General features: G+C 32.8%; 6 protein-coding genes and 1 long non-coding RNA gene across 10 annotated transcripts; 3 read left to right on the top strand and 4 right to left on the bottom strand.

Annotated features, from left to right (window-relative positions):
• Positions 1–3,957: 3,957 nt before the first annotated feature.
• Positions 3,958–10,345, bottom strand: LOC124441882 (zinc finger C4H2 domain-containing protein-like). 2 transcript variants are annotated; one of them, XM_046992352.1, is made up of 5 exons: positions 10,268–10,345; positions 7,362–7,517; positions 5,768–5,939; positions 4,816–4,985; positions 3,958–4,448 (listed from the first exon to the last, which is right to left on the bottom strand). In XM_046992352.1, exons 2-5 carry the CDS (start codon positions 7,469–7,471, stop codon positions 4,154–4,156), a joined length of 747 nt encoding a protein of 248 aa, XP_046848308.1. In that variant the 5' UTR covers positions 7,472–7,517; positions 10,268–10,345; the 3' UTR covers positions 3,958–4,153. The 2 variants fall into 2 exon arrangements, with proteins under 2 accessions (XP_046848308.1, XP_046848307.1); XM_046992351.1 differs by lacking the exon at positions 10,268–10,345 and adding an exon at positions 10,158–10,229.
• On the top strand, positions 4,980–5,970 carry LOC124441883. Its single transcript, XR_006947022.1, has 3 exons — positions 4,980–5,070; positions 5,345–5,418; positions 5,654–5,970. It is a non-coding gene; the product is annotated as an uncharacterized LOC124441883 (long non-coding RNA).
• Positions 10,346–11,865: 1,520 nt separating the features above from the next.
• On the bottom strand, positions 11,866–15,761 carry LOC124441881. Of its 2 annotated transcripts, XM_046992349.1 has the most exons (5): positions 15,347–15,761; positions 14,652–15,004; positions 14,142–14,230; positions 13,030–13,383; positions 11,866–12,929 (listed from the first exon to the last, which is right to left on the bottom strand). In XM_046992349.1, coding segments are annotated over exons 1-5 (1,107 nt in total). In that variant the 5' UTR covers positions 15,348–15,761; the 3' UTR covers positions 11,866–12,619. The 2 variants fall into 2 exon arrangements, with proteins under 2 accessions (XP_046848305.1, XP_046848306.1); XM_046992350.1 differs by lacking the exon at positions 15,347–15,761 and having other exon boundaries at positions 14,652–15,233.
• A 598-nt stretch (positions 15,762–16,359) lies between these two features.
• On the top strand, positions 16,360–19,235 carry LOC124442416 (pyridoxal kinase-like). The gene is given in 11 exon segments (XM_046992913.1): positions 16,360–16,586; positions 16,663–16,717; positions 17,056–17,160; positions 17,247–17,330; positions 17,414–17,448; positions 17,520–17,605; positions 17,685–17,730; positions 17,806–17,874; positions 17,877–17,919; positions 18,465–18,656; positions 18,733–19,235. Coding segments are annotated over 11 exon segments (921 nt in total). The 5' UTR covers positions 16,360–16,502; the 3' UTR covers positions 18,855–19,235.
• On the bottom strand, positions 18,878–21,008 carry LOC124442415 (popeye domain-containing protein 3-like). 2 transcript variants are annotated; one of them, XM_046992911.1, is made up of 4 exons: positions 20,455–21,008; positions 20,127–20,232; positions 19,426–19,627; positions 18,878–19,366 (listed from the first exon to the last, which is right to left on the bottom strand). In XM_046992911.1, the coding sequence occupies exons 1-4, from the start codon at positions 20,898–20,900 to the stop codon at positions 19,188–19,190; spliced, it is 933 nt and encodes a 310-aa protein (XP_046848867.1). In that variant the 5' UTR covers positions 20,901–21,008; the 3' UTR covers positions 18,878–19,187. The 2 variants fall into 2 exon arrangements, with proteins under 2 accessions (XP_046848867.1, XP_046848868.1); XM_046992912.1 differs by having other exon boundaries at positions 18,878–19,351.
• LOC124442414 (general transcription factor IIE subunit 1-like) lies at positions 21,003–22,678 on the bottom strand. Its single transcript, XM_046992910.1, has one exon. It carries the CDS (start codon positions 22,579–22,581, stop codon positions 21,370–21,372), a length of 1,212 nt encoding a protein of 403 aa, XP_046848866.1. The 5' UTR covers positions 22,582–22,678; the 3' UTR covers positions 21,003–21,369.
• A 276-nt stretch (positions 22,679–22,954) lies between these two features.
• Positions 22,955–25,757, top strand: LOC124441947 (rab-like protein 3). The gene is made up of 10 exons (XM_046992421.1): positions 22,955–23,000; positions 23,265–23,356; positions 23,750–23,867; positions 23,935–24,030; positions 24,372–24,402; positions 24,599–24,689; positions 24,781–24,855; positions 24,930–25,001; positions 25,073–25,111; positions 25,244–25,757. The coding sequence occupies exons 1-10, from the start codon at positions 22,955–22,957 to the stop codon at positions 25,313–25,315; spliced, it is 732 nt and encodes a 243-aa protein (XP_046848377.1). The 3' UTR covers positions 25,316–25,757.
• Positions 25,758–25,826: the final 69 nt, after the last annotated feature.

Raw genomic sequence — 25,826 nt, 5'->3', positions numbered from 1 at the left:
AAATCACGCATGCGTAGATGATTTCTTTAATAATTCGCGACTAAACGAATGAATTATTGAACTGCATTAGTTTGAACGGCATTAGTTTGTCAAGTGGATTGCGCGAGTATTCAGCCATAAATTATTAACATGTTGTCTGTCTTCATTAATAACATTTTTGTCTTAATAACTTTTTTTGTTGCTGTATCAGATCGTATGAATTATACTTTATTTTATTTGTATCAGAAGACAGACGTCGATGTTGAAAATAAGGAGGATACAAAAACAACAAAAAAAAGTGTTGGTTGTACGATTGAAGAAGTACTTGCTGTTTTATCTCATGAAATGGGACATTGGAAACTCAATCATACCTTGAAGAACTTGATTATAAGTCAGGTAAGTTCATTGGTAGTAACTTGATTATAAGTCAAGTAAGTTCATTGGTAGTAACTTGATTATAAGTCAAGTAAGTTCATTGGTAGTAACTTGATTATAAGTCAAGTAAGTTCATTGGTAGTAACTTGATTATAAGTCAAGTAAGTTCATTGGTAGTAACTTGATTATAAGTCAAGTAAGTTCATTGGTAGTAACTTGATTATAAGTCAAGTAAGTTCATTGGTAGTAACTTGATTATAAGTCAAGAAAGTTCATTGGTAGTAACTTGATTATAAGTCAGGTAAGTTCATTGGTAGTAACTTGATTATAAGTCAAGTAAGTTCATTTGTAGTAACTTGATTATAAGTCAAGTAAGTTCATTGATAGTAACTTGATTATAAGTCAAGTAAGTTCATTGGTAGTAACTTGATTATAAGTCAGGTAAGTTCATTGGTAGTAACTTGATTATAAGTCAAGTAAGTTCATTGGTAGTAACTTGATTATAAGTCAAGTAAGTTCATTGGTAGTAACTTGATTATAAGTCAAGTAAGTTCATTGATAGTAACTTGATTATAAGTCAAGTAAGTTCATTGATAGTAACTTGATTATAAGTCAAGTAAGTTCATTGGTAGTAACTTCATTATAAGTCAGGTAAGTTCATTGGTAGTAACTTGATTATAAGTCAAGTAAGTTCATTGGTAGTAACTTGATTATAAGTCAAGTAAGTTCATTGGTAGTAACTTGATTATAAGTCGAGCAAGTTCATTGGTAGTAACTTGATTATAAGTCAAGTAAGTTCATTGGTAGTAACTTGATTATAAGTCAAGTAAGTTCATTGGTAGTAACTTGATTATAAGTCAAGTAAGTTCATTGGTAGTAACTTGATTATAAGTCAAGTAAGTTCATTGGTAGTAACTTGATTATAAGTCAGGTAAGTTCATTGGTAGTAACTTGATTATAAGTCAGGTAAGTTCATTGGTAGTAACTTGATCATAAGTCAAGTAAGTTCATTGGTAGTTTCTTCATCAATCTTTGGTAAAATTCTTTCGTATTTTCTTATACTTCATGTGAAATTACCAAAGATAATTTAACGTTTTCTTTCTCTGTCTTTGTTGTATTCTGTTATTTATAACTTTCATTTTGCAGGTTAACACTTTTTTATCCTTTATGGCGTTTGGTTTCTTCGTTCATTGGGACGTTTTGTACACGAGTTTCGGTTTCACATCTTCACAGCCGACGTTGATTGGTTTGCTTATTGTCTTCCAGTTTATATTCTCGCCTTATAATGAGGTAATGTTGTGGATTTGAAACATCATCATAGTTTACATTTGATCTTGTAGTTCAGTTGGTAGAACATTGGAGACAATGAATACTTGTTAATATACCTGAGTACATCACAACAACGTAATGTTATTATCTATGATATTAAGATGTAAAAGAAACTAGAACTATGTTTTGAAATATCATCATAGTCTACAGTTGATCTTGTAGTTCAGTTGGTAGAACATTGAAGACAATGATTATCTTGTTACTATACCTGAGTACATCACAACAACGTGATGTTATTATCAATGACATTAAGATGTAAAAGAGACTAGAACTGTGTTTTGAAACATCATCATAGTCCACAGTTGATCTTGTAGTTCAGTGGGTAGAACATTGAAGACAATGACTATCTTGTTACTATACCTGAGTACATCACAACAACGTGATGTTATTATCTATGATATTAAGATATAAAAGAGACTAGAACTGTGTTTTGAAATATCATCATAGTCCACAGTTGATCTTGTAGTTTAGTTGGTAGAACATTGAAGACAATGATTATCTTGTTACTATACCTGAGTACATCACAACAATGTGATGTTTTTATCTATGATATTAAGATATGAAAGAAACTAGAACTATGTTTTGTAGCTTAGAAAACATTCTGTAACTTTTGTTTAGTTACTTGGCTTTCTTATGACCGTTCTCAGCCGCCGTTTTGAATTTCAAGCCGATGGATTTGGAAAAAGTCTTGGATACGCGTATTCTTTAGAATGTGCTTTGGTGAAGCTAAATAAAGATAATCTTGGTTTCCCTGTGGCAGACTACCTCTACTCCACATATCATTACTCCCATCCATCAATCGTTGAACGCATCCGGGCTTTGAGAGGCAAGAAGACCAATTAAAGAGTGGAAAAGATCACTTTTCCCAAGGGTTGTGCAACATCAACAGATAAGTGGAAAATCTCATTGCGCACGTTCGCGCTTTTCTGTCAACAACGTGCATGGATCTTTTGTTTTTAAAATCATTGTTTGTGAGCTGTTTGTGTTATTGACGCCTTGTTTTTTGACGGAGTGTTTTTAAATATAAAACTACAAATTAAACGCTCTAAATTTTTAATCATTTTTTTTATTTTGCTGCTTCATAACATCCTTTATACCACGAAGATCTTTTATTGCGTCATGTGCGATAAAGAACAATGAACTACATTGCGCTATTGATGATTTAAAAGGGAATCATAAATTATACATTGAAGTGCTTCAGATGTCCTTACTTTGTCATTTCTGTCGTCTATGTATGTAAATTATGTTTGTGCGACAGAAACGAATGAAAGGCCTGACAATACTTGGAACACTGTTCTTTATTATTCTCAAATTGATCTTTTGTCGAAAACACTGCCGAAAAACAATCCTTTGATTTTTGTGTAAGACGTCATTGCTTTACCACTCAGTCAATGTAAAAACTAAAGGAACCCCCCCTGGACACTTTCTAAATGTAGGATGAAAATTTTAAAGAAAATAAATTCAGAAGGGGGGCAACTGCCTTAGTTTTCTTCACTGACTGAGTGGTAATTTATTTTTGACTTATGCAAAACTCAATGAACATAATATTTTCTTTTTTTTACTCCGAGGTTTTACAAAACTGAAGAATTTGTTAATCGTGATATTAAATTTAGGTGTGATTTCCAAAGTACGTGTCAGTGAAAAAAGTTTTTAAGTTTGTCAAATCGTTCCATTTTATGGCTGTATAAAGTTGCCAAAAATACTCTTTTTAATGGAGCTTGTACGCCATTCGAAAGGTCTGGAACGACATACTGTTGTGACGTCATGCAAGGGATTCCTCAAAACGAGATATATATACCATATATACCAACTACCTTGGATGACGTCAGAACTTGGCTCGACCCAGGCTTCATGCCACGACGGACGAGGCCATTGAAAGGCAACTTTAAAACTCCATAACAAGAAGACGATTTGACCAAATTGAAAATTTTTTCACCGATACGTTAGCCATTACATCTAGTTTTAATATCGCTGATAAAAGTTTTGCTATCTTGGGCACTTTGATTTGCAAATTATATGATTATTTCAGTTAAATAAATTTGAAATGTTTGTGATAAATTTGTGATGTCAATTACATTTATTGATTTGTTGTAAAAGTCAATTAAATTTTCTTCGTGTTTGGTTTTATTTTATGGTCTGGTTGGAAAGTCTTTCTTATAAATCACAAGTTTTATCCATCTGCCTTTGTTTATGTTCACGCTTTTAATATTTTTTTCTGTTTTCTGTCATTGAGACAATGTCAAGAATGACAACCTGGATTGAAATAGTAAGTACTTCATGTATCAACAATATATTGTGTGTGACTTTGCTAACTTTATATATCATTTAGTGAATAGTTTTGTTCAACTTTTTTCTTATTTTATTTATAGCGGTCTGTATATATTCTACGATATATTTTCATAAGTTGTACAATCTTTAATTTATTAGGGACATATGGGGGTATTGTGGTGTATATATTGATATGGTTTCTCTAATTTGTTTCCTCGTGTTTTCGTTTGTTTTTCTTAGGGTGTCTTGAACGACTCTTGGCTTTGCACAGGGGACATATGGGAGCATTGCGGTGTATCTGTTGATGACACGATAGACAAGATTTCATTGGTGGAGGCTGCTGTCTGAATGGTCGGCTATCCAAAGGTGTTAAAGGCTTGCTCACCATCTGATTGGCTGCTCTGGTGGCCACCATGATTTGAGATGTGACTGTTGGAGGTAGGAAGTCTGGGGGCGAGTGTAGCCATGTTGGTCTTGTTCGGTTATTGTTTAAGTAACTGAAAGAGAAAATTTACTGTTGGAAATGAAGTCTCGAATTGATAAAGCTGATGAGATAATTGTTTGAATCAGTATAAATAGTGCTTCATATTGTACAAAAATAACGGGGTAATCTATCTAGGATGATTTGTTATGTATGTGGGCTGGGAGAGGCATGCTTTGATTTGTATTTTGGAGTCTACTTTGTGATTGTAACAGACAGTACCATTTTAAATTGTGTTACTCATATGGCGCGATTGGAAGATATTTTTGGAATGTTTTCTCTAAAAATGCATAAATTGCTTTTGCTTGATTGCTTGGTCTATTGACATACGCGCCCCCCCTCCCCCGAAATTTCCTATCAAAAACATGCCACGCAGAACTTACTCTTTTTTCAGTTTTTCTTCATCTGGCAATCCTGGTAGTTTATCCAAACCAATGGAATCTCTCATTTTATCAATCTCTTCCTTCAATGGTATATAATCAGCGTGCAGTCGGCGGACGTTATCCAAGCAACGATCTCTCGATTTCTGCGATTGTTTCATGGTGTTTTCCATCTGTCAGACGTAGGAAATATTGAAAGACCTAGCTACTTATGGTGTCCGAGGATTGTTGACCGTTCAACAAAATGTGTGAAAAGGGGTAAGTATGAGTAAAGATGGATAGACTATCATGCAGTGGCTCAATAAAATACTAATGAAAATGACCAATTTTCCCTCCATTGTAAGCATCGCTATGCTCAACATACATCTCAAAGAAAATTTAAGTTGAAACATGTTGTACGAAGCCTGAATGATAATTTTTTCAATCGTTTCAACAATCTTTTGGCGGGAAAAAGAGGAATTTAAATTGTGCTACGTATGTACTGTGTGTATAAAAAAATACTTGACTCGTGAAAAAATTTCTCTGAAACTAGACACGCTTGGAATAAGCAAAAATTGACTGTCGCCAATGAAATCCTTTTTATGAAATCACTTCTTCCTCAATTAAGTAAGTTTGATCAAGTTTATTCTTTGATAATTGTACTTAATAATTAAAATTTTGATGTTGAAAAAGCAATATTCTGTTTTTACGAAGAACAGTTTTCATTCTCTTGTGCATTAAATACATCCCTCCATGTCCTTTTAGCTCACGCATTTTGTTGAAAATTTTATATAACCTGTGAAGCCAGCAGAGTTTCATTTATTGTACTTCTTTAATGAACAATTTCTGTTTATTTATTTAGTGGTAATCAAGAACATTTTATTTTCCTTTACTAACTTGAGGAAAAAGTTTGAATTCTTGTGAGAAAAGGAAAAGCGAATTTCAATATTTTATATGTTTGAGTGCTGCAACTCACCATATTAATGTCGGCATGGATTAATCTCAGTTCTTCTACATGTGACATTTTTTCCTGCAAAAGTTGATCCATTTCGCTTTGATATTCATGTAAACATTTATCTTCGCGCTCCGTAGTTTCCCATTCTTGCATCAGCATATTCTGAAGTCGATGTAACTCGTCCATTTTTATTCTTAAATAAATCAAAACTACATATACTCGTATTTATGTCCTTGATGTTTGTCTTTAAATGTTGACAACATTAATCTTCTATACTAAAGCGAGTCAGAATTTGGCAAATTTGAAATAAGATCATTTCTTCATATGATGCAGATGGATTTATATTTTTCATTGTTATTAAAACAAAATTATATCGCTTGTATTAATGTTAAATGGCTGTAACGTTTTGAACAGTTTATTTTAAAGTTTGTTGAAAATCGCCGATATTTTCTTCAAAACGATCGCTTTATCGCTTGTGTGGGTTCTGCTATATTCATTTCTTCAACGCGTTCATCTGGGTTTTTAGATAAGTCTGTTGCATGCTATATTTTACTGGAGCATTAATGAAGAAGAAATTCTTAAGTTTCTGTAAAGAAATGTTGAAATAAACGATATATTATCATATAAACTATAAAAAATGTGTTTTATTACACCCTGTTTGTATTATTTGAAAGACGTGTCGAAGTTCGTAACACGTGTGACCTTTTTTTGTATTTCCATAATTAACTGTCTGAAAGAAAACTGCGTGGAGTTTCTGGTTGCTGAGACACCAAAACTTCTATAGAAAAATCTGTGCGATTGTTTTGTGCACTTGGCGACGTAATCATTGGAATGGCGCTGAGCCAAATAAGTATTTTCTGTTTATCCAAAACTCGTCTTAGGGTCTTGTTAAAGATATTCGTTTTCCTTATTGCTTAGCTGACCAAACAAAGTGTACTTCGAATAAAAATGAAGTAACGTCTCGCTTTATAGTTTTATGATAATTTTGGTGAATAAATTACTGCTAAAATATCTGCTGTGCGTGTAACTGGCTATAAATGTGCGTAAGAAATTTAGACGTCTCGCTTAATGTTTGTTTTAAATTGACGTCTTTTTATTATAAATAAACAATATCTTTTGGGTTGTGAATAAAGATCTTTTGAACACTAGAACTTTAGCGATGCTCATAACAAAGTATAACCTTTTAGAATCGTAACTTTTATCTGCAGAATTTAATGAAAATTCGGTGTGGCCTTTTCTTTTATGGATTTCAATCATATTTGGTATACAAACTATAAGATCAATCTTAACTATACTACAATATCCTTGTGTCGATGCTTGTCGCTTATCGACGTTTGTCACATTCGTACTGCAGATGTGAAATTAGCAATACATATTTTACGTCAAAAGATTAGTGGATCAGCAGCTATGTTAAAAATTGCTTTAATTAGTCGCAGGTTGCATTTTGTAGCTACTTCGCGTTCCGTTGAATGTTTTTGCAACGGAAATTTTGTTTCATGTTTGATAGGAGAAACATATGTTCAAGGGTACATGCAGCTAATTTAGTGTTAGTCCCATAGACTTGCAATATAGCAAATGGTCAATATTGTAGTCCTTATCTTATAAAATATCTTACTTTATTTCTTTCACTTTTTCCAATTTTGACGCTACAACAGTATCGTCTTCATCGTTGTCACATTTTGTTTGTTGAATTTCCAAGGTTTTGCTCGTCGCCGGCAGAGCCATCTTCAGCGTCTTTGTTCATAACATTGAAAATTTCGCTTCATCTGCGCTTTATTGTAAAAGTATATATGGATATTGTTAGATTGTAGCCAATGAAAATGAGGATAGTATTGAACTTGTTATAGTGTCAGCTGTATAACACCTGTCTCTGTACCATGACAACCTAACATTAATGACTGGAACTCAAAAAAATAACTCTGTAGATGATTAGAATGTTCACAGCCATGAACTACAAGTTATGAAGAATCAGCAACATTAACGAAAAGACGACAAATCTTCCATTTTTATGAATTTATTTTTCACGAGCGGGAGATTTTGATGAAGCAAATTATAGATAGTTTTTTAATATATTCAATGGCTACTTTATGCAAACCTCCAATGACTTGTCAAATTTCATTAATGACAATAGAGGTTTTTACAAAATAGTCGCCACTTAACAGGCTTTGTCTAAAACCGAACAATATACCAACTTGATGGAAAAATTAGAAAATTAGCAACAGTTCTGCAGGATCCTTTGTGAAAAGTTGCAAATATCTATTATGAATATCAGACTGCTGTCTTCAACAGTTTAATGATATAAAATATTAATGGTTTTTTTTTCAAACAAAATTACCTTCTGCCCTTGGACGTTGCAAAATTGTCGATTGTGATTTGTCAGTACATTTAATCAAGTTCGAAGTTAAATTACTTCTGAAAAAAGGCTTCTCAATTTTTTAAAAATGGCTTTTTATAATCGTCTCCTAGTGTAAAACGAAATAGCTATTACTTTAAAAGACATTCTGCAATAGCTAAGCATACGGAAGATAGTTCCGATGTTTTTTCTATCAATCGATTTAAGAAGCTTCCAATTTTATATATAATTAACTAGCTATCATTTAATATGTAAAAATTCTCATTGAATATGTTTAGAAAATGAAGCTTTTCTTTCGATAAATTGGCGATCAAAACTTATGTCTACGGGGTATGCACACTCGTTGCAAATAACTTTATAAATAATAAATATGATTATTTATCGCCATGTTCAAATTGAATTTTATTTTTAGTTCACTGCTAAGTTTAACGTTGGACTTTAAGTGCAATATTTTTTCTACTTATTAAATTTAAAAACTGCAACTTTACATATGAGAATTATCCTTGTGTAATTAATATACTTCATCGGCTTAGCTTTGAAGATTGTTTATCGGCTGGTCTAGTTAGATCTTCCTGGTAAATGTGGAAAACCGTTGATTATAGGGATGTTTAAGAAATTGATACTTCGAGATTTTTCTTTAAAATTGACGTTTTCCTTAACTTCAAAACCGGTTTGAAGACGCTACTTGAATACGAGATTGTGATAATTTCAACTATTAATTGTGAGGTCGCTCGTGGTGTTTTAATAATTCTACTCAACATACCAATCTTCTATAACCTTTAATTTTCCTATCAATCAAAATAGCTGTATTTGTTGCCGTATATTTTTTTTCGTTTGTTGAGTACGAGTTCTTTCAATATGTTTGTGTGCATAATTTGAAGCAATTAAACTCTTTGTTTTTAATTCTGTATTTTTAATCAAGCCGCTTATTTGTAGCATGTGGAGTACAGTCGCATGCTTAAGCACTTCAAACAAATACATCAGGCAGATATTGAATATTTAGATTAAAGAACATGATATTTATTCTTGATTGTCGAGAGACTGTTGATGAAGTCCGTATTTATCTATCGTTTGCCGTAGAAACTAAACTATTTTCCACTCCTTAACTCAAGAAAATCTTAACCTTTCTTTCCAGAGATCTTGTAAACATCACTTCACTAAATTAGTTTTTACATCCTGTATAGTTCTATCTCTTTCCGAATGCGCAGTTTTAACCTCGACTCTTCAACTATTATATCAAATTTTTTTCTTCAATAAGGAAGTTGATTTGGATATAAAAACATCCAAAAATTATTTATTCAGAAAATCTTTATCATTTCTAAATTGTTGACAGAGATTTGTTTTTGAATATCCTATATTCAGTTTAAAAACATTAAAGGATTTTCTAATGTACAATATTTCTTATTCTAACTCGCACTTTTCTGTCATTTTAATCCAAACTGTTTCCCCATTTTATCATTGACTTTTCATCTTGTGAAATATGTGTATCGATATTGTATTAAATATTTTAAACTCATCTTAATTTAAAGCCACCATTGGTCCATAGTTTGTAAATATCTTAATCTCATAATCTGTTACCCTTAACAACTCAAAACTAATTTCGAAAACTTTTCATTTTATCAGCTGTGTGACGAATCAGACGATAGGGAAGAAAAATTGATTATTGGAAATAGAAAGGTTCGTCGTATTAGTTTATTTTTTAATACTTTGTGAATATTTAACTTGTTATTGTCTTTAACTCGCATAAATTGAAATTGATTATTTCTTCAAAGTTGAGTAGCAATTTATGAACACCGCGCAAAGTTTGATTTTTAATTATGTTTGTTTTGATATGTGATCTGTTCGAGAATATACTAAGATCATTTTTAATTAATCTAATGAAACAACGCTATAGTGGAACCTGAACGTCCACTTCAATTACTCTAAAAAACAGACCATTTATTGTCTATAGTAATCTTGCAGATCACTTCAAAATATCTGTTTTAATTCGACACGTAAACGTTTTTTGCCAATCGTGGACCTTTGTATGAAGTATTTTTTTCACAATTGACGTTATACCTTGTTATCCTTATCTATCCTTGATGTTTCTTTGATAGTACTTATGATAATGTACCCTGTTACGGTTATCTATATCGCATGTTTCTTTGGTAGTACAATTGACGATATACCTTGTTATCTTTATCTATCTCTTAAGAATGCTACGAAAGACCACACTTCAAAGCTTGCCAGTTCAAGAAGAGATCGAAATTGGGAGAAATGAGTCAGGAAGGCTGTCAAGCAAAAAGAAAACTGTTCCCACTCCAATAAATGAATTCCAAAGTATTGTTTCAACAATCACAATGGCGCGTTCTCTAAGGAACCGAGATTTGCTGCGCGCAAAATTTCCTAAAGAAGACCTGGGCGAGTTTTATATGAGTCATGCAACGTCACCATATGACATTGAACGACAATGGGATACGACGACCCAGCGAAGAACCGACGTTATAAGCCGACTGAATGCAAGTCCTCATTTCCTCTTTACAACTACACCCAGCAGAAAATTCCAGGTATGGATACATTGATCTCCTTATTTAACTGGACTACATTTATCGTTTATCTTTTTTCAGTATTATAGAGCTCAGTTGTACATAATACATAAATGGAAGTATTTTACAAAAACTGGCCCGCTCTTGTTTTATTAAACACAACCTTTTTAAATAATATTTATAAAAAAATTCAAGTTACAAAGTTTCATACGGACTTTCGTGTCGTCAGTCAATTTGAAGTAAAGAATAAATGATCATTTCGGAGTGTCAGAAAAATAAACTTAGCCTTTAAAACTAAGGAATATAATAGTTACTGTTTAGTTTACTGTACAAGACTAAAACTTAGACAAAAACAAGGAAGGAAAATTAAAATGATAATTTTTATTTTATGACAAGTTGTTTAGACTTGCACTCCATAATGTGGATTTTGCGAATTATTATCTCTAAATAAGGACTACACAACAGCAAGCATGTACTTGTTTTCAGTATCAAAGCCAGACTGTTTTCGTCCTAATATTTTTGTGCTCATTCCCTGGAAAAACAACGAATGGAATTATTTTTGTAAAGCATGAAAATAATTTTGCTGGAAAATTAGAGTAGGTGTAAAAGTTCGTTAAGGTTTCGCTACTGTTTGCTTCACAGAATATGTCACGTTTATTTTGAATCGCGATTCTTCCAATCACTGTCGAATGGCTGGCTCTTTAACAACATGCTTTGTAATGTTTGTGTTTATATGTTCATGAATTTTGTTGAAAAATTATTCCTATGATTTTGTGCAAACAAACGTAGCTAATCATATTTTTAGGATGTGAAAGTAAGAATCGTCGTCGAAGAAGTTTTGAAAGAAAATTTAAAAATTGTTCTTATTCTCCTGAATTATGTCGAACATATTCTCCTGTCCTTGCTGATCATATAAAAGATCGGGTAAAGAGATTGGTTTTCCGCGTTACAAAATTATTGCTCATGTGATCATGGGTCAGGTGACTGGTCAAAGCATGCGCAGTGTTAGTCGATGCGCATGGAACGAAGATTTTGATAACTTTGCGCAGTATTGTTACAAGAGCTCTACACTGTTTGCGACAGCGGTTGTTTATGGCGTGTACACGGAGTAACGAACATCCCTCAATATCCTTTAATACCCCACGACCAATACATTTACACATTTTATTCTTCCTTCATATCTTTGCTGTTGCCATTTTGCAGCGAGTTACCAAATTAAGAGTTGTATAAAAAATCATGAATTTGGATTTGATAATTTTTATTATTAAAATAGTAAATTGTTCATACATTTCAATTTAAAAACAATGGCAGGAAATTTTCTTGCCAACAGTGTGTTACATCAACACAGCTTCTTAAAAATCATTTTACAGCAATTATAAATTAATTATTTCTTGATCATTACTAACTAAGCAATTACAAAAATAGCAAAGACAATAAACTACATTTTATATGGCAAGCATCACTTTCGGCAAATTGGCGGGTTTTGATTGGCTCAGAAATATTTTTGTCAGTCCATTATTTTCCGTAATGGACCACGGTCCAAAACGCGTAATTTTACCGTCAAGTGTAAACAAACGTCTTAAAGCAAACAGCTAAACGCAAAAACAAACAAAAACCATTTACGAGTGTGAGTCGACGGAAAAACACTCCGGAAACAGTTTAACTATCCCGACGATACAATTTGAAACGATTTATTTTTTATCGACAAAACTAGAAAAGTGAAAGTCAACCCGTAAAAACAGCATGTACGAGAAAGAAAACAAGCTTCGTTTCGGGTCAAATAATGCCTTATAATAAACCTTATAATAACCTCGCTTTCTCGGTCTTTACTGAGAAATATCGGAGCTTTGTCTTTCTGTACAAACCTCGCCCTACGGCTTGGTCAGTACAAAAAGACCTCGGTCCGTTATTTGTCCGTAAAGACCTCGCGCTCGGTTATTATAAGGTCTTAATAATCATGATACATTGTTCACACATAACTTTATAAATTTGTTGTCACATTGCTTCAACACATGACTGATAACTTCCACTTGAAGATAGAAGAAGATTTTCCAAACTGTTCCTACTCTCCCTTAAGCTTGAATTTGATCTACTGGTCATCTGTCGATGTTTCTTCTTAGCCGCTTGTATATCGTTATACGTGTGAATTAGAACATATATTTTGAAATCGATTGCTAGAGGCAGGACATACAGCTGTAGCTTTTTATCATTCTCAGGTTTCTTATGTTGGAAAGCCTCTCCAATTAGCTCCAAACATACTAATGCCAATACGTTCCAAATCATTAGATTCAGAGCAAACCAGCATCTATAACACAAAAATAGCTTGTTTCTTAATTTAGGTCTTTCCTCAAGTTTGGTTTCTTTTTTGAGATCTAGTGAAAAATTGGCTGAGAAAAATAGAGTACCTTAGTTCCCGCCGGTCACGATTCATCCAAAACATAAACACAGTCAAGATTAAACAAGCAAAACCTTTACAGCTTTCTCTGATTTTTTCTCTATTATTATCGCTGTACACAGTAAGTAGAGAGTGATAACTTATGGCACAGATGGAGTAAAACAGTAAGATTCTTGAATGTCCAACATTTTCCCCTGCCAAGTATGCTGTAATTCTCTCAAATACCGTTGTCTCTCTGTCCATAAATGTGTTTTCTTCATTGTCACGTTGACAACAAGTTACATCAATAGTTAAACCCAATACAAAAAGCGAAATGCCTATTATGGCACCCGTTGCAAGGTAATGCTCATCCGTAGTCTTAAGCCTTAAAAATAAGAAATGATCAATTGAAAGTTGTAAAGAGTTGTTTGAAAGTTACTTTAAATAAGAAATGGTCAATTGAAAGTTGTAACGAGCTGTTTGAAAGTTACTTTAAAAATAAGAAATGGTCAAGTGAAAGTTGTAACGAGTTGATTGAAAGTTACTTTAAATAAGAAGTGATCAATTGAAAGTTGTAACGAGTTGTTTGAAAGTTACTTTAAAAATAAGAAATAATCGAGTGAAAGTTTTAACGAGTTGTTTGAAAGTTACTTTAAATAAGAAATGATCAATTGAAAGTTGTAACGAGTTGTTTGAAAGTTACTTTAAATAAGAAATGATCAATTGAAAGTTGTAACGAGTTGTTTGAAAGTTACTTCAAATAAGAAATGATTAAGTGAAAGTTTTAACGAGTTGTTTGAAAGTTACTTTAAATAAGAAATGATCAATTGAAAGTTGTAACGAGTTGTTTGAAAGTTACTTTAAATAAGAAATGATCAATTGAAAGTTGTAACGAGTTGTTTGAAAGTTACTTTAAATAAGAAGTGATCAATTGAAAGTTGTAACGAGTTGCTTGAAAGTTACTTTAAAAATAAGAAATGGTCAATTGAAAGTTGTAACGAGCTGTTTGAAAGTTATTTTAAAAATAAGAAATGGTCAATTGAAAGTTGTAACGAGTTGTTTCAAAGTTAATTTAAAAATAAGAAGTAGTCAAGTGAAAGTTGTAACGAGTTGTTTGAAAGTTACTTCAGTGCCGTTATCTACCTTGTTATATATGAACCAAGTGCAGCAGACACGAACACAACAAATAAGAAAAATCCCCACCAAGTTCCTTTGCTTGAATCGGATTCTGTCTGAAAATATGGTCATTATAAAAATAAATATAAAGAGGCTAATAATTTTTTCTCCTCGTGTCATTTGCTGTCATTGAAACACACAGTAGAAAGTGATTCTAACAAACATACGTATAATGATTTTAGTCGCCAGGCCTAACAGGATAGCGTAGTTCTGATGTCCGAAAATCAAATTTTCGTATTATAAAATATATTGCAAATGTTTTAAAACTGTCGTCTCTACATAAATACATTATTTCCCAGCGGGTGATGTATGAACTTAGTCGGTAAAATAATTGAAAACGGTTTTTAATTATAACGGTTAAATTGTGAAAAGTATTTTTTGCAGCCCAAGTTAGGTTTGCAAAAATATGGGAAATATCAGTTGCCAACAGCGTTTGACTTTCAGTTTTGAAAATTATAGAAAACACGAATGCCTTACTCTTGCTTGATAGTCAATTCTGCCTTGGTCTACAAGATCTTCGCATTCATGATCAATTTGATTTGGATTATCTTCTATGTAAAACTTATACAACAACTGAGCAGACTCAACATGATAAGCCAATGTCGAGGCTCTGTTTACAATGTAGACAATCGTATCAACAGACTTGCTGTAAAGTTTGTCCATACATGGCGTTTGTAAGTCAACTATATTCTTAAGGTCGGTAACATTCAACATCCACATGTACATATTCATAAATATCATAACAAGCAGAAACGATTTTCTTGTTATCCTCCAATCTCTTCCTGCTTTAAGAACCCGTGTCTTTTTCTCATACGTGAGCAGGCACAACACTGTAAAATATAATACCACAAGTAGACAGATTTTTTTATAATATTGAGATTTTCAACTTCCGGGATAAACTCAGCTCATGTTTGAAATACCTTCATGTAATCAAACCCCGTTTTAAAAGGATATCGAGGTATCTATGTCCGCTATATATTGTACATAAAAGTTGTGCAGTAAATTGTTAATATTGAAATTAAATTCATTGCGGTAGCTAACTGTAGGGCCACGTACTTCCTTTTATTATAAATACTTCTTTTCTATCTAATGCCCGTTAAACAGACTAGTCCTTGATGTGCGAGGGAAAAGTTATTGTACAAAATAGTCGATATAGTGTACATTTAACTTACTTTGAAACGAAGTTTGAATTAACAAGACTATGCGCTCGAAAGCAAATAACCACCAATCTTCACCATAGCCAAAGAGTACCTTGTTTTTAAATCAAACAATCCGATCAATCGCAGTATTGTTTCACTTCCCGATAAAATCCAACTGAGAAAAGCGACTTGAAATTAAGCGGTTGGTTTTCGTCTTTGTGCGTAGTTTTCGTCATTACTCCTGCCATAATATACTAAAATAACGTAGACAACACAGGACAACACAAGCATTGTGCAACCAAGGATTAATAATAAACGGTACAGCAGCTTCCAGTGACGTTCAAAATCATTTTCTAATTTAGATATCACAAAATAAATAGTGCTGATGAAATTTGCAAAAATTGTTAAAATAAGAACAATATTTAGCAATAAAACCATGCGAATCTTGCTCGAAGCACATTTTGCGTTTGTGAAATTTCTGAGAAATGATATGAACATAAACTAATAAATGTATTCCCACTAAAACGAGAAATCAAGACAATTGATTGGTTGCGTGAATCAAAGACCCTTGAGTGCTTGAGTTATCAATATATCAAGTAGTCGAAGGGTAGTTACGTTTAACTGATTTTAGTTGTGTTTTGTATTTAATTTATATTCTTCACAACGTTATATTTTGCCATTAAAGCGTTATAATTTTCAATAAACATTACAAATTTTACATTGCTAGATCAAAATACCTTAAACAAATGTGGTTGGCGAACTCGAAAGTAATCTTTGTTTGTAATTTTTATGGAGAACTTAATGAAAAAATACTTTTTAAATTTCTGCAGTGTAAAAAGATGTGAAAGTTGAACAACCACCTTAATAATGTATGACATCCACCATTTTCTGAAGTGGATGGTAATTGACCTCACTCAAAATAATATTTCAAAACTCATTTAGATTACAAGCCAACATTGATTACAAGACCAACAGTAGATATTTAAAAAAGTAATTATTTTTTTATTGGACTTCTGTCATCACCACTTATGAAGTGTGTCTCCCATCGGTGAAGACGCGGCAAGTGCTGTTGTAGTGGGCTCATTGCGCTGTACAGGCAATGATAATCAGCTATTATTTATGCAAGAACAAACTCCAAACGTTTGCACTTCTACAGCTTACATAATTTCTACGTAAAAATTTTTATCAGATGTCCGATTATCGTGTTTTATCAATACAAAGTCATGTCGTTCATGGCTATGTTGGTAATAAATCTGCAACATTTCCTTTACAGGTTTGTGTGAAACGATAAACGATCCTATAAACCAATGACCATTCTCTGTACTGAATTCCCGCTTCTCTCCACCTAGGTTAATGGATTTGAAGTTGATGCTGTAAATTCTGTGCAATTTTCAAATCATACAGGTTGGAAAGCGCGTCGTAAATTATTTATTTTATAATTAATCGAACCATATCAAAAGTCACCTCCGTTCCTCACTTTCCAAGTTTATATTTGTTTGGGATCATTCGTTTGCATTCGTCCTAAATGACTTGGATTTTTAATCTTTGTACAATGCGAATTGATTTAAATCCTATTAAAGCATATCTAATTTGACTTGAAGCATATAACTGGGTTTGTTTTGTTTCAATACAAGTTACAATGCCTGCACATGACAACACGACATTTTTGTTGACCGTCTTTTTCTTGTTCATTGCTATTGACAACATTTCTAATGATTTGAAACATTTTTAACTCTTTATAGGTTATGGTCATTGGAAAGGACAAGTGTTGAATTCCAATGAACTGAAAGAACTTTACGATGGCCTCAGGCTAAATAAGATAAATAATTACACTCATTTATTGACAGGTAATAACATAAGATTTAGTGACAATTCAAGATAATTTTATTTTTTCATTTAAACATTATAATCACATTCAAATGCACAACGTCAGGTTATGTTGGATCCGAATCATTCCTTGAAGAAGTTGTCAATGTTTTGTTGGATTTGAGAAAATTAAATCCTACCTTAGTTTTTGGTAAGAATTTCACACGACAGATTAAAAATTAATCGCCAGGAAATTTTTTTTATAATAAAGAATCGCTCCTGGATCTTTTGTAGTGTGCGATCCGGTCATGGGCGATCACGGAAAATTTGTAAGATTACACTTTACAATATTATGTATATATAATCAACATGTCTTCACAGGTTTTTTCTTCAACTTCAGTATGTACCAGAATCATTGCTACCAATTTACCGTGACAAATTGTTGCCCTTAGCTGATATCATTACACCCAATCAATTTGAGGCAGAGTATGTCAAAGTGTAGTTATGCTTTATGAAAGGCATTGAAACTTTATGGCTACTTTATTTTAATTATTTTTTTCACTAGACTGCTCAGTGGAATGAAAATCAACACTGAAGAAGATGCATTTAAGGTAGTTATTTTTAGTTATGAAGTTGAAGAACCAAGCAAATTTATGACCAAAGTGAACAATGTTTTAATTCTACAGGCGATGGATGTATTACACAAGAAAGGCGCAAACTCTGTAGTTATAACGAGTTCAGAATTAGGTGAAGATAACACATGGTTGCATTTGGAAGTTCAAATGGGAAAGGATCATCCGGTGAGTTTTTTAGCTGTTTATATATTGAATAGGCTAGATATTGTATTCATTTTTATACATTTCATGGATGTTGGAAATGGGTTGGTTATATTGTCGGCTCATTGATTAGATAGGTGCAAGGATGGATTTACCTGGGAAATTTTCACCCCCCCTGATAACCTTGAGCAGAGCAAATCTACAGGAGTGGTGCCAATTTCCCTATGAAAGTCAAAATATTAATATGCCTAGTAATTAAGCCGGAGCATTGTTATTTGTGTTTATGAAGCCGATACTTCCAAAAATATCTCCTTGTCATGGTGTAAGAGTAAGAAATCTAACATTGAATGACTACTTTTAAACTTCTATAAATTACTCGGAAAATCTAATCCAAACTAGGGCACCGCCCACAGTGAAATTATCTTGGTTCCATTCCATGGTAGATGTTGTATATCAGGGTTTTTGTTCGAGCATCATTTATGTGGTTATTTTCTTCATATTGATGTTTTAAAGGCGTAGAGTCAACTCAAATTGTATCAGTTTTAAGGACATCTGAATTTATATAACAGGAAATAGCCATCGAACATGCATAAGAATGGTGGTACCTAAATTACCTGCTGTGTTCACCGGAACTGGGGATTTATTCGCAAGTTTGTTGCTTGTATGGATGCAGAAACATCCAGAGAATTTGAAATTGGCTTGTGAAAAGACCATGTCTTCAGTTCAGGCTGTCTTACATGAAACATTACAGGAGGCTCAAAGTAAGTTTGTTACACATCAATTGTTGCATGTTTTAGCTTTGCAAATCAACTATAGAAATGTGAAATGTTTGTTTAGAAAAAGCTGGGGAAGGGAAGACACCTAGCAGTTCTCGAATTGAACTTTGTTTGATAAAAAGTATGGCGAATTTAATTAATCCTCCTACAGACAATGTATTTGCAACGGAAGTGAAGTTTTAATCACTTAAAATGTTAAACATATATTAGATAAGTAATTTTTTTATTATTAAAATTGTTCAACAAATTAACATTACAATTATCACAAATATGTTAGAAAATATCAAATGAATACCATACATTACATACATACTCTTAATTTCTTAATGTCGGAGAATGGCCCAAACAATTATATGGAAATATTTACTTGATTAAAGTGATTGAGGAATTAAATGTGAATGCAATTGCAAAAATCCTCTTTCATGTAAGTCCATTGCAAAAATATCCAATACTTGCATAACATTGATAACTTCACTTGTTTTGTAAAAAGGAATGCCTGAAAATACTGATATTGAGTTATAACCTTGTGTCAATATCCTTGTTATTAAAATTATTGCTCAATAATTTGGTTTCTAAATCATTACAAGTTTCTTCTTCATCTGATAAATTATCAAGGCTCGGATAGACGATATTCGTAACTGTGTTAATGCCAGCAATGGTTGTCTTTACTTCATCTTTTTCTAACGAAAATAATGCTAAAAAATACTTCAATGATCATTATTTTGCATCAATGTAAAGACATACACCAACTTACCATTTTTACTGTACAAAGATTGTGTAGGTCCATTATCAGACTGATCTACGATATGACTTGATTCAAATAGTTTTTTTGCAACATCTTGGCTCAAAACTGAATCAACAATTGCTTTCAAGTAACTATTCTTCTTGAAGATTTTTAACACTTGGATTTGATTCCACGAGATGATTTTGCAATCTGTTTTTGCTTGAAATGTAACCTGTTAATTGAAAGAAATGTTGTTTTACCTACTGGAAGTTTATGTTGTCAATGTTGAATGGGCTAGAATAATTTTACTTTAGTACAAGTTTGTAGGCGTAGGATTATCCAGGTTAATGAAGTCCTGAGTAGGACTTGGTGTTGGTGTTGACTAATGTGTCTACATCATTGAGCGGAGGTCATCTTCATAGTCACATGACCTGTAAATGTCATACATTTCCCCATCATCAGTCATCACTTCAATCAGAAGATGACTATTTCCAATGATGTCAAATAATCAGTCGACTGAACACAAGCACCAACATTTCTCCTAAAGACTGCATTACTAAACTGGACAATCAACACCTTCGAACATATGTATAATGATACTCCTTGGTTCAAAACACTCGCTTTTTTACTGCCATACATGCAGCTTCACAAATGTTGGGTTTTGCTTTGTAAAAATTCATTTCGTATTTGGCTCTAGATTTCAACAAGTGATTTTTGCCTTGAAAACTTGCCTTGTAAATATACGATTTTTCCTTTGCAATAATCCACTCAGGCGAATTTATAAATTCACAATCTTCAATTGTGTAAAGTACTTTGTCATGTTGAAGTACATTTAACCTAAAAAAGGATATTATTTCAAACAATTTAACACTCAATTCACTTCACAGCACTTAGACTCTATAACCGATTTACATACGTATTGCGTAATGTTGTTTGTTTTTACTTAACTGTGTCAAAAAGTTCCATTTGTGCTTAGGCCAACAACGATATTGACCTTTTTATGACCAAATATGACAAGAAATTTATAAAAAATAAATATCGTACATTTCAAAGACATACTTTCCTTTCAAAAGTATCCACAAATTATCTAACTGAGTAACTCCTTCGGAAGCCAAAATCTCATCTGCTTCCAATACTTTCGTTTCAAAATCTTTCGTTAAATATTGAAATTGATGCCGTAAAGTGTTCACAGGTTGAAATATGTTCGCATAAACAAGTTCCATTTCAGCGCTAAACTTTTTAGTCCGGCGACAGTAAAATACGTAAAATAAATGTAGAAAATTTCCTATGAAGAAGATAAAGTTCCAGAGAAAAGTATCTAGAGAACACAATATTATCCATCCCCACAAAGCAAAAAACAAACTGGCAAAACCCAGAGAAATTCGCAAGTATATCAATCCATTAAAGGTCGGCGGACATGCATATGATAACAGTAAACAAAAGTTGGCACAGTGAAAGAAGAAATGATTAGCCGGTAGCCATTCGCAATCAACAGTGTAGGTCATATTACATCGAGTTTTTGTTCTGTTAGTTTCGAATTACAACGCTAAAATTTTTAGCAAGAACTTTTAAATGCTTTCTTCCTTCCAACGAGCTTTTGATTTGCATTTAAAAAAAAACAACATTTAATATTCAACATTGAAAACAATTAAATAATAAAGGTAAACGCACACGGTTGACTGAGCTATCAAACATTAAGAACAGATGTGCACATGTTAAGTACTTAAGTAGTTCAGGAAACAGGTTTATTTGCTCAAGCCAAAACTGAAGTCTAAAAGTAACAAATGTTTAGGTTTGAAAAATACTTACAAATTTTAGTTGTTTTTTAAATTATTTTGCCATTAAGGTTAAGTTAATCAACTCCAAACCAAAGCTGACAAATACTTATTTACTTCTTCAATTGAAATACCCAAATTTTTGATACCTAATAAGAAATCAACACACATCCTCATAGTCTTGAAAATATTTTTCACTTTAGTACAAATGACTAAATGCTTCTTGATAAGCCTTCATGTAATTATCGTGCTCTTCTGTAGTCATATTTTCAATCATTTCATCTGTAATATCATCCAATGCAATATTTTTATCCCCAATCTTTACTGTGATATCATCATCATCATCACTATCCCCTTGTGTACCAGCGTTCTCCTCGGTAACATTATGAAACCCGGAATCAGACTCATCACTTGAGTCTTGTGGTAGACTACCCACACTCTCATCCAGCCTAGCTTTCTTGTTCTCATGCAGTAATAAATTTTTCATAATCTCATTATTAGCTGTATGTGGTTGTTCTTTAGTTAAATTATTGCTGGACGTAGAAGGACTTTCAGCTATATCTCCTGAAGGTCCTACAGTACTCTGACTTATCCATAGTGGTACCTCTTTTGTTGCTTTTTCCTCGTCAACTTTCTCGTCACCCATGTTAATTTTTATGTCATGTTCATAAAGATTCTCGTTAACTTGGGCCTTTGTTGACCAACCTTGTTTTGCATTGGATCCGCCACTTCCAGAGTTTCGTGACACCAACTGTTTTAAACATAATGCAGGTCCTGGTTCCAAAATTTCAGGTGCCAACTTAAAGTTCTCGCATCCACGAAGCAAAATAAATATTTGTTCCATTTGCTCATTAAAAAGAGCCAAAAGCGAACGAGAACTTTGTTTTTGTTCAACACCAGTTGTGTCTTCTTCAATGGGACCACCACAAAATTCACAGTAAAGATTTCCAGACATAGGATCAAGCAAACGATCAATTTCCAAATCAGAATACCTTTTGTTGCATTGAGTGCATACAAAAGATGGTCTGTTTGTTGCTTCTCGTTCCTCATGTTCGATCTTGTTACGAATATGGTCTAATTTGTATTTGATCACATTTACAAATAGTTTATAATCGATAAAAAAATAGTTGAAAGCAATTGTATTTCCTGTATCGGCCTGTTTGCCTTTGTATACTCTCTGTTTAACCAACTTGTCGTTCTTTAATCTCGCTAAAACATTTCGTAGTTGCTTCTTCTCAAATTTTAACAGATCAGAGAGATCATCTTCTTTCACACAAGTATGTTTAACAAGTAAATTAACAATGGCACTGTGTTCTGTTTCGTAAAAGGATTTAACCACAGTTAAAGCAAGGCGCTTTAGAATATCTGGAACTTCAGTCAAAAGTTCTGATTCGTCAACAGTTTGATTCATTTTAGAAAGAAGAAATCTTTCGAACAAGACTTCTTTAGCCGCGTGGAGAAGAGTAACTCTATTTGTGTGACAGTGATACACAACATTAATTGTTACTGTTGCCTTTTCCAGGGGGTACCATTTTTGAATAATACACTCATTAGTTTTACTTTTTAGTTTCGTTTGTGCGATTCAATCTTTTACGAGAGGTTGCAACTAGTAAGCATGATAAAACATATGTTTCGTGTCTTTGCTCAGTATGTGCAGTATGTAGTTTTATTTGCGCTTTTTGTATGCAAGTTTTGTGTGTTTCTGAAAAGGAAATACTATTTTTCCCAAGATTTTTCCAAGCTCTTTAGTCTTTACCCCCCTGTAAAATATCCTAAAATTTAAAATGGCGGATCTCGACAAGGTGAAAATATTAGTCGTTGGAGACTCAGGTATGAATAAAAGCGTAGAATGTTGAATTTAGTTCACGATTGATACTTAAATTTATCGCAAGAGAAAGTTATGATTCTGTAAGCACAGCTATGGGTAAAACACTACACCTTTCTATTAACATTACGCAGTTCTGATTTTAGTCCCTTTTAGTTCGTTTTGTTAATAAACTTCACTTGTCTGATGCGGCCGTAAATTACCGTATTTGGTTTATTTTATAAACTGTAACGGATATTTATGTGTTAAAGTTCATTTTTGTTGGGCAGGTGTTGGAAAAACGTCTTTCATTAATTTGATATGTCACAATGAAAAACTTCGAAGTCCTGCATGGACCATAGGCTGTTCTGTTGAAACTAAGGTAAATTTCGTCGAAACTCGTCTTCGAGAAAGAGCAAGATCAAATCAAGAAGCAGTGAGGTCAAGGGCTCTTTCTTCGTGTTTACGTCAAACTCCGTCCTTTCCATTCATATGCAGTACTGTAGCAAGCCAGTTTACTACTTGTGCTAAATATTTAAATATTTTGGTGTTCGGAGTGCACTCGCTGTAAAAGCAATAGATTTCTAAGAAAATAAAATTAATATTCAGAAATTTACATAGTGTAAGTAAATTTTTTGGCTGGCTACGCTACTGCTCACATGAGCTATTTAAATCTTACAAACCACCTTTAGAAAATGTGTATAATTTTTTTGAATCCAAGAACATAAGAATCTCTGTGATCAATGTCTTACTAATATCCTTTTAAATATCTTAGGTATTTGAGTACAAACGAGGAACTGCACAAGTAAAAGATTTCTTTATTGAATTATGGGATATTGGTGGCTCTGCCAGTCACAAATGCAGCAGATCAATATTCTACTCATCTATAAATGGTATGAAAGTCTATTTTTCCTCATTACAAGGTTTTGTATAATAGCTCAAGTATCATGTGATTTTTAGGTCTTATCTTGGTGCATGATTTGACCAATCGAAAGTCATATTGCAACCTTAGAAAATGGTTAGGTGAAGTTTTTGGTGCTGGTAGAGAAACATCTGGTAGTTGAAATGAATTGATACAATTTAAAGCATCTTTTTTTAGACACTAAAGTTGGCATGTGAAAATTTTTTAAATTGTTTCATTGAAATGAAGAGTTCAAATTTTCAGCTCGACTTTTTTAATAAATTCTTTTTGAGTGGTTTTGAGCAAAATCCATTTGCTTAGCTAAGTAGCAAGTTTTACTTCTGCTATGCAAGCAAGGATGTATTTGCATAGCCCAACTAAATGAATTGTTTGGCTACACCACTGTTACCACAGCTGAAATTGACACGTCATCATTTTTTCATTATTGTCATTCTCTTAAGTACATAGTAACACACTCATAATAATGTGTTTCTAGGAATGGGTTCTAGAAAAATTTCCAGAGCAAGGTACATTTAATGTCCATTTTCTCATCTCAAATGCTCAGTGTCCTTCAAACCAAAAGTTGTGTTTTGTGTAATAATGAACAATTGTTTGATTTTCACTTTGTCAGTTTTCTGATAATATTTAACAAATAATTGAATATTATCTACTTCCTGCATTGTATTAAACTACTAAAAACAGTATCTTGTAATCTTTGAATAGTTTGATAACTGATTTTGACAATGAAGATGAGTGTGATCCTGAACAATTGGCTGGTAATCAAATTCCTATTTTGATTGTTGGTACAAAAGCTGTAAGTATGTAAAGTTAACTGTTGTAGAAGAGCAAAACAATTCGTTTTGTCAGCTATGATTTTATGCCAATTTTTTGATCAATCACTGCAGGACCAGTCCGTATTATCAAATGCAAGCAATGTTCATGATTTAGCTGGTGAAGTTGGTGCAGATTGTTTATCTGTAGTAAGCGGAATATCACACATTTTATGAAGATGCTTTCTCACTTTCACTAGCCTAATTTTATTCTCTCACTTTAGGACTGCACAAGAACCGAACAACTATCAACAGGATCAACAAACCTACAGAAGTTCAATGCTTTCATCAACAAGGTTGGTCTGAAATTAAAATTTACATTTTTCTTGTTGATAAATGTCTGAAACCATTGTTTCTGTCATGAAAGGTTATTGAAAGAAGATATTTTCCAAGAGAAAAGTCACAGGTATTACTCTGTGGTGAACACTGTCCGTTTTTGGAAAATGGGCATGGCAGTTTGTATATTTCGAAGTACATTTAATATACGTTCATGCTTGTTGCATTTCATTAAACAAATGCATTCATTGACATTTTTTAGGCAACTATTCTGATGGATAACACTCGAACAGATAGCTGGAAGGACAGAAGTAATAAAAGAAAATATTTTTAATAGTTCTGCAATTTAAATTATAGTGATAATTTCTAGAAATTGCATCCCATTCGCCAGGACACTTGCTTTACACAGCATGACGTCAGGGGGGAACACTTGAGTAAATTGGGGGGGGCAGCAAAATGAGTTAAAACTAAAAACATAATTTATAATTTTGAGCAAAGGAGCTCAAAAGGAAATAAGATAGTGTATTTAAATATTTTGAGTCTAAAAGGTAAAAAATAACTCAATATGTACTATATTTGAAAATTATTTTTTTTGGGGGGGTACTGCTATCCACCATCCCCTAGTGTCTGTTATTGTCTCTCATGACATCAAAACACCTTAGTGTTGTTAAGCAATGGAGATTTGTGCAGTAACTGAGCGTCGCCATAATCACTCGTATGGTTTGTTTTGAGTTATTTTGTTTTGTTTTAATATTAACTGGAAAATTTGCACTTAATTTTGTTGACAGTGCGCTTAAGCGTGAGGTACTTATAGGAGTACATTGGATATGACGAAATAACGAGAG

Source organism: Xenia sp. Carnegie-2017, unplaced genomic scaffold (genome assembly GCF_021976095.1).
Source record: "Xenia sp. Carnegie-2017 unplaced genomic scaffold, XeniaSp_v1 HiC_scaffold_20, whole genome shotgun sequence".
In the NCBI taxonomy this organism is placed as follows: domain Eukaryota; kingdom Metazoa; phylum Cnidaria; class Anthozoa; order Malacalcyonacea; family Xeniidae; genus Xenia; species Xenia sp. Carnegie-2017.
Note: the sequence above shows the minus strand (reverse complement) of the source record. Positions and strands in the feature narration are given on the sequence as shown.